Here is an 8430-nt window from a genome sequence, read left to right as displayed (position 1 = left end):
TCAGTGTTTACGTGAACATCACTCTCTAGTGGCAACAATCATCGTCACATGAAGACAAACTTTCCTGTCGTCATCACAAGAATCGATATTATTCATACATTGGCTGGAATGAAGAGTGACATCTGCAAAGCATTTTTATCTGATGCTTTCTTTAATAAAAATTGTTACAAACTTATGAGTTTGAAAACAATGGCAACTGGGAATCAGAATCGAGGCCGATCACCTGAAAAGCGAAAAGCGTCATTTGATAGCAATTAAGAGCAGAATTGTGTAATTAAAAGCAGAGTCAAACAGCTCCGCAGTGGCAAAGCCCCGGGGATTGATGAGATCCGACCAGAAATTCTGAAAGCTTTGGATGTGGAGGGGGTGTCATGGATGACACGCCTCTTCAACATTGCGTGGAAATCTGGGACAGTGCCTAAGGAATGGCAGAACAAGGTGGTGGTTCCCCTCTTCAAAAAGGGGGATCAGAGAGTGTGTGCCAACTAAAGGGGTATCACACTTCTCAGCCTCCCTGGTAAAGTTTACTCCAAGGTGCTGGAGAGGAGGATTCGGCCGATTGTCAAACCTCGGATTGAAGAGGAACAATGCGGGTTCCGTCCTGGCCGTGGAACTACGGACCAGATCTTTACTCTCGCAAGGATCCTGGAGGGGGCCTGGGAGTATGCCCATCCGGTCTACATGTGTTCTGTGGATCTGGAGAAGGTGTATGTCCGGGTCCCCCGGGAGAGACTGTGGGAGGTGCTGCGGGAGTACGGGGTGGGGGGGGTCCCTTCTTAGGGCGATCCAATCCCTGTACGTCCAAAGCGAGAGCTGTGTCCAGGCACTCGGCACGAATTCGAGTTTGTTCTATGTGGGGGTTGGTCTCCGCCAAGGCTGCGCTTTGTCACCAGTCCTGTTTGTGATATTCATGGACAGGATATCAAGGCGTAGTCGGGGTGGGGAAGGTTTGTGGTTCAGTGGGCTGGGGATCTCATCACTGCTTTTTGCAGATGATGTTGTCTTCATGTCATCATCGGTCTGTGACCTTCAGCTCTCACTGGATCGCTTGGCAGTCGAGTGTGAAGCGGCTGGGATGAGCACCTCTAAATCTGAGGCCATGGTTCTCAGCAGGAAACCAATGGAGTGCGTACTCCAGGTAGGGAAGGAGGTGTTGCCCCAAGTGAAGGAGTTCAAGTACCTTGGGGCAGCAGGGGCAGTATTGCACTCGCTCTATCGCACCGTTGTCACGAAAAGAGAGCTGAGCCGGAAGGCAACGCTCTCGATCTACCAGTCAATTTTGGTTCCTACCCTCACCTATGGTTATGAAGACCGAAAGAACTAGGTTGCGAGTACAAGCGGCCGAAATGGGCTTCCTCAGAAGGGTGGCGGGCTTCTCCCTTAGAGATAGGGTGAGGAGCTCAGTCATCCGTGAGGAGCTCGGAGTAGAGCTGCTGCTCCTTTGCGTTGAAAGGAGTCAGTTGAGGTGGTTTGGGCATCTGGTAAGGATGCCCCCTGGCCGCCTCCCTAGGGAGGTGTTTCAGGCACGTCCAGCTGGGAGGAGGCCTCAGGGAAGACCCAGGATTAGGTGGAGAGATTACATCTCCACGCTGGCCTGGGAATGCCTCTGGGTCCCCCCAGTCAGTGCTGGTTAATGTGGCTCGGGATAGGGAAGTTTGGGGCCCCCTGCTGGAGCGGCTGACCCCGCGACCCAACTTCGGATAAGCGGTTGAAGATGGATGGATTATGTAAGAAATACTTAAAGGGACAGTTCACCCAAAAATGAAAATTCATAATTTACTCACCTTTATGCCATCCCAGATGTGTATGACTTTCTTCTGCAGAACACAAATGAAGAATCAGTCCAATGTTTGTCTTTTTTACTATAAATTCTTCTCCCTCCTCAGTCAACCTCAATTTCATTTTCACTTTCTCCTTCTGTTTTTGGCCATTCACATTTCTTTGTGCATATCGCCCACTACTGAGCAGGGAGGAGAATTTATGATTAAAAATGACTTCAAAATTAATGTTTCTCACTCACACATATCATTGCACTTCAGAACACATGGATTATAACATGGGCAAGAAAGTCATACACATCAGGGATGGCATGAGGGTGAATAAATGATGAGAGAATTTCCATTTTTGGGTGAAATATTGTTTTAATGATTTTTACCATGTTTCTTCTGATGAGTATTTAAACATCCTAAATAAGTGAATCTGTCCCCGCAGATAGAGCATCTGTAAGGTTTCTCTCCTGTATGCACTCTCTGATGGGTTTTCAGGACATCTTGGTAGGCAAATGTTTTGTCACACAGAGTGCATTTATAAGGTCTTTCTCCAGTATGTGTCCTCTGGTGCTTTTTTAAATTATAATGTTTACTGAAATTCTTCCCACAAATGCTACAGTGATAAGGCTTTTCTCCCGTGTGCACTCTCAGATGAACTCTCAAATCACCTGGATCAGAAAATCTCTTACCACAGTGAGAGCAGAGATAAGGTTTCTCTCCAGTGTGCATTCTCTCATGGATTATCAGCTGAGACTTATGACGGTAACGTTTATCACAGTGGGAGCATTGATAGGGTTTCTCCTCAGAGTGTGTTTTCTGATGCGATTGTAGACTATATGACTGCGTAAATGTTTTCCCACATTCGCCGCACTGATACGGCCTCTCATTGGTGTGCATACGCAAGTGTTTCTTAAGTTGGGGTCCATGGCTGAATCCCATCTCACACTGAGGACACTTGTATGGTTTCTCCCCTGTGTGTATTCTCTTATGAGCAACAAGACTTCCTTTCGTTGTGAAACACTTGTCACACTCACTGCATTGAAAAGGCTTTTCACCACTGTGTGACCTCATGTGAATTTGTAGAGTAGAAGGAGCTGAGAAAATCTTCCCGCACTGATCACAGTGGAGCCCCTCTCTTCTGTGCACTTCTGAATGAAGTTTCTTCTCTTCTTTGGTAGAAAAGCTGCACCCACATCTCCTACATTTGAAGAATTTCTTTTCAGTGCATCTTCTCTCGCGTCTCACTAAACGTGCCTGTGACACTCTTTTACCAGATGCTGTCAAACGCTGTTTTGATGTAGAAGCCGTTGCTCCATCAGAAGATGAATCACTGTTATCTACAAGGAACATGACAGTAAATAATAGTAAGATTGCAAATATTACACAAACTATTTATAATGAATGTGATGTGGTGTGGTTAGAGAGCAAGGATTGAGGTGGAGAAATATCCATCAGAATTAATAATATCCATCCATGTGTTTATCCTCACTTTAATGCATATTCTGTGACTTTAATTGGATAATAATGTGTTATAAATAGAAGCATGGACATGCAAAAAAAGTGACTATATGAAAACATCCCCCCTATAGTGTTTTAGCCTGCCTGCCTGCCTCTCCGCCTCTCCATCTATCGACGTATCTATCTAAATATCTATCTATCTATCCATCTACTTATCAACGTCTCTATCTATCTATCGATGTATCTATATATCTTCCTATCTATCTATCTATCTATCTATCCATCCATCCACCTGCATATCTAACTATCGATGTATCTATCTTGTATATATTGGCAGTGACATAAATTTTGTGTTTTGCAAAGTTTGCTGCTTCGGTATTTGTAGATAATTTTTTTTCACATGTTTCTATGGTAAACAATGATAAGCATTTCATAAGTTTTAAAGGCCTTTATTGGCAAAAACATTCAATATATGCAAAGAGTCAATATTTACAGTGTTGACCCTCATTATTCATCACCTCTGCAATTCGCTCTGGCATGATGGATATCAGCTTCTGGTAAAAATCCTGACTGATGGCGATCCATTCTTGCCTTATAAGTGCTCGGAGTTGATCACAATTTGTGGGCTTCTGCTTGTCCACTCACCTTTTGAGGATTGACCACAGGTTCTCTATGGGATTAAGATCCGGGGAGTTGCCTGGCCACAGATCCAAAATATCAATGTAATGATCTCTGAACCACTTCATTATCACTCTTGCCTTGTCACATGGTGCTCCATCATGCTGGGAAATGCACGGATCATAACCAAATTGCTCCTGGATCGTTGGGAGAAGTTGCTCTTGCAGGACGTTTTGATACCATTCTTTATTCATGGCAGTGGTTTTGGGCAGAATTGTGAGAGAGCCCACTCCCTGTGATGAAAAGCAACCCCACACATGGATGGTCTCAGGATGCTTCACTGTTGGCACAAACAGTCGGAAGGGGGCTTCATCAGAGAAAATAACTTAGCACCAGTCTTCTGCTGTCCAATCCTTGTACAGTGCATCCGGAAAGTATTCACAGCGCTTCACTTTTTCCACATTTTGTTATGTTACAGCCTTATTCCAAAATCTATTAAATTCATTATTTTCCTCAAAATTCTACAAACAATACCCCATAATGACAACGTGAAATAAGTTTGTTTGAAATCTTTGCAAATGTATTAAAAATAAAAAACCACATGTACATAAGTATTCACAGCCTTTGCTCAATACTTTGTTGAAGCACCTTTGGCATCAATTACAGCCTCAAGTCTTTTTGTGTATGATGCTACAAGCTTGGCACACCTATTTTTGGGCAGTTTCTCCCATTCTTCTTTGCAGGACCTCTCAAGCTCCATCAGGTTGGATGGGGAGCGTCTGTGCACAGCCATTTTCAGATCTCTCCAGAGATGTTCAATCGGGTTCAAGTCTGGGCTCTGGCTGGGCCACTCAAGGACATTCACAGAGATGTCCCGTAGCCACTACTTTGTAATCTTGGCTGTGTGATTAGTGTCCTTGTCCTGTTGGAAGATGAACCTTCACCCCAGTCTGAGGTCCAGAGCACTCTGGAGCAGGTTTTCATCAAGAATGTCTCTGTACATTGCTGCATTCATCTTTCCTTCGATCCTGACTTGTCTCCCAGCCCTGCTGAAAAACATCCCCACAGCATGATGCTGCCACCACCGTGTTTCACTGTAAGGATGGGATTGTCCAGGTGATGAGCGGTGCCTGGTTTCCTCTAGACATGACGCTTGCCATTCAGGCCAAAGAGTTCAGATTTTGCTTCTCATGGTCTGGGAGTCCTTCAGGTGCCTTTTGGCAAACTCCAGGCGGGCTATCAAGTGCCTTTTAGTGAGGAGTGGCTTCCGTCTGGCCACTCTACCATACAAGTCTGATTTGTGGAGTGCTGCAGAGATGGTTGTTCTTCTGGAAGGTTCTCCTCTCTCCACAGAGAAACGCTGGAGGTCTTTCAGAGTGACCATCAGGTTCTTGGTCACCTCCCTGACTAAGGCCCTTCTCCCCCAATCGCTCAGTTTGGCCGGGCGGCCAGCTCTAGAAAGAGTCCTGGTGGTTCCAAACTTTTCATTCCATTTACGGATGATGGAGGACACTGTGCTCATTGGGACCTTCAGTGCTGCAGAAATGTTTCTGTACCCTTCCCCAGATCTTTGCCTCAATACAATCCTGTCTTGGAGGTCTACAGACAATTCATGGCTTGGTTTGTGCTCTGACATGCACTGTTAACTGTGGGACCTTATATAGACAGGTGTGTGCCTTTCCAAATGATGTCCAATCAACTGAATTTACCACAGGTGGACTCCAATCAAGTTGTAGAAACATCTCAAGGATTATCAGTGGAAACAGGATGCACCGAAGCAAAATTTTGAGTGTCATGGCAAAGGCTGTGAATTCTTATATACTGTACATGTGATTTTTTAATTTTTAATTTTTCATTAATTTTCAAAGATTTCAAACAAACTTCTTTCATGTTGTCATTATGGGGTATTGTTTGTAGAATTCTGAGGAAAATAATGAAATTAATCCATTTTGGAATAAGGCTGTAACATCACAAAATGTGGAAAAAGTGCCCTTCTTGACACCAGGCCATTGTCCAAAAGTCTTCGCCTCACTGTGTGTGCAGATGCACTCACACCAACCTGCTGCCAATATTGAGCTCTGCACTGGTGCTGACACGAAGCTGACATGTAGCTGGCTCTTGCTGGACACTCTGGGACGTCCTGAAGCCTTATTCACTGCAGTTGAACCTACCTCCTTGAAGTCCTTGCATGTGAGGCCATTTTGATGCAAAGCGATGATGGCTGCACGTCTTTCTTTAGAAGCTAACAAGAACACAATGATTGGAAGCACTTCTTCCCTCCTTTTATAGCAATCAGTATGCTCTTATAATCCAATCAGAATGATAGACTGATTTCACCTGACTAGTACTCGTTCACACTTTTCCAGGTGCTGTTGATATGATCAGTGAAATTATGTTACTGGTCATTTTGTGAAAGGGCCAAAAAACTGTGAAATTAGTTTTTTTGTGATAGTTATTTTATTTTTTTGGCCAATGAAGCTTTTTGCGTTTATTTAAAATGCATGTGATCACTCTGCACAATAATCTAGAAACAATGTGAATCAACACCACAACAACTGAAGCAGAAAACTTTGCGAAACACAAACTTTGTCACTGCCAATACCTTTGGCCATGGCTAAACGTATCTATCTGTCTGTCTTTATATCACATCTATCTACGTCTCAACAGAGCTTTATAATATAATAAATCATTTTCATTAGGTTTCAAACTTTCGAATATTTTTTGTTAAATTTCATGAATCATATATGAAAACAAATATATATATATATATGTATGATGAAGCACCCTTCTTGGTTTTCTTAATATCTTTTTTAGTTTTCGGTTGCATTACGCTTACATATTGTCAAAAGTCTTGGGAATAAAAACTAAAATCAGGGTTGAGAACACGTGACATTAAGTGAACAAACATACCTGCAATAATAAAATACACATCCTCATCATCATCTTCATCTTCATCTTCATGGTGATCATCATGTTGTTCCTCTGCTGTGGTTTCTCCTCTCATCTCCATCATGTTCCTGCAGTCCAGCAGCTTCACTGAACACATCTTCAATGGTATCTGCAGCATCTGCTGTTCTCCAGCGTTACAGACAGAAGCCAGAGACTCTGTGGAGGTTTGATCACCCTGATTACTGTCACACACACTCTCCTGAGTGTCAGTATAACAGAGTAAAGTGAGGCTGAGCTCTGAGTCCTGTGTGTCTCTGGATCTCTGATCTCTGACGCTCCACACTGAATCCTGACATTCTGTGGAGGTCCCATCAGTCACACACACTGAAGATTGACAGGAAACCTTCTCCAGCTCCTGACAAACACAACACAATCACTGTACTGACTCATCTGGACTCTTGATATATTTAACAGCTGTACAAACCTCTCCGTTCAGTGGATCTCCTCTTTCCCTCAGCTTTGCCTCCAGTAACGCCACCTCTTTCTTCAGCTGAGAGATTTCTGTCATCAAATCATCAATATCCAGCATGGACAGATCAGTTCCTACTGATTTACAGCACATCAAATCCACCTGCAAACTCATCTTCAACATCTCAACACAAAAACTCAATAAGACTCCTGAAACAGGATATTTAAAGCTCTTGTCAAAACAAAGAGAAAACGTTTGGTTTGCTGTCATGAAAGAGAGGAAATCATCAAGAATAGAAACAGAGAAGTGACAGAAATGTATTAAAGACGCAGCAGCTGAACATCTAAACAAACTGTGAGTTCTTCTTTCTTTCTTTAGTGAGTTTACCGGCCGACTAAAGAGCTTCAGAGCGACTCCTGCTGGACTGGAGTCACAACACAAGCAACATTCAGCAGATCTCAGAAACAGCTGCGGATTATTGATTGACAGGTAAAAAGTCAGTTATGAGCATTCAGTATGCTACAGCACTCTAGTATTATAAGCTTTAGCCTCTTTCCAAAGTGCAGGGAACTTTGACTTAATAAACTTTCATAAAACTTGTTTATTTGTTCAGTCTCACCTCAGAAAACCATGTTGCTCTTAAACAAGATGCTTTCAGGCTACATGCAAATATATGATTATTATTTTTAATACTTAAAACATGTAAATAATTTAAAATAAACATCTCACCACAGGCCTTATCTGTGCACGATTTCAGCTGGAGAAATATTTTATCTGTGGATAAAATGTCACCGACGATTCGGTGTTGCAGTAATCTTTTTTATTACATTCTCCTGTCTGTCTCTCGCATCACTCTGCCATCTCAACAAGTTCATTAAATTATTTTAACTCTAATCAATATATCCAATGGTGTAGCCAGGAAATTACCTTTGGGTGGGCCTCAGTAAAATTGGATGGGCCAACGTTTCCTTAAGTAAAACAGTACTTTTGCACTTTCAGAAATCAGAATGAATGCATTTGAACTATTTTATAAATACATATTTGAAGTCAGAGAATCAACTTTAATATTTTGGATGGGCCTTTGTCTAATTTGGGTGGGCTCAGGTCCATCCTCGGCTACACCACTGAATATATCATGTCTATTTAGCTATTTATTTGGCATATATTATAATAAGCGTAGTGGTCGTGATTCAGGGTTTATTCTGCAATAACTCCAGGCTGACTATA

General features: G+C 42.7%; 1 protein-coding gene across 1 annotated transcript; it reads right to left on the bottom strand.

Annotated features, from left to right (window-relative positions):
- Window positions 1-2114: 2114 nt before the first annotated feature.
- LOC127651510 (zinc finger protein 883-like) lies at window positions 2115-7579 on the bottom strand. The gene is made up of 3 exons (XM_052137372.1): window positions 7219-7579; window positions 6756-7149; window positions 2115-3106 (listed from the first exon to the last, which is right to left on the bottom strand). The coding sequence occupies exons 1-3, from the start codon at window positions 7471-7473 to the stop codon at window positions 2142-2144; spliced, it is 1614 nt and encodes a 537-aa protein (XP_051993332.1). The 5' UTR covers window positions 7474-7579; the 3' UTR covers window positions 2115-2141.
- Window positions 7580-8430: the final 851 nt, after the last annotated feature.

This window comes from Xyrauchen texanus, chromosome 11, assembly GCF_025860055.1.
Source record: "Xyrauchen texanus isolate HMW12.3.18 chromosome 11, RBS_HiC_50CHRs, whole genome shotgun sequence".
In the NCBI taxonomy this organism is placed as follows: Eukaryota; Metazoa; Chordata; class Actinopteri; order Cypriniformes; family Catostomidae; genus Xyrauchen; species Xyrauchen texanus.
The sequence above is the reverse complement of the archived record's forward strand: the minus strand, read 5'-3'. Positions and strand labels throughout refer to the sequence as shown.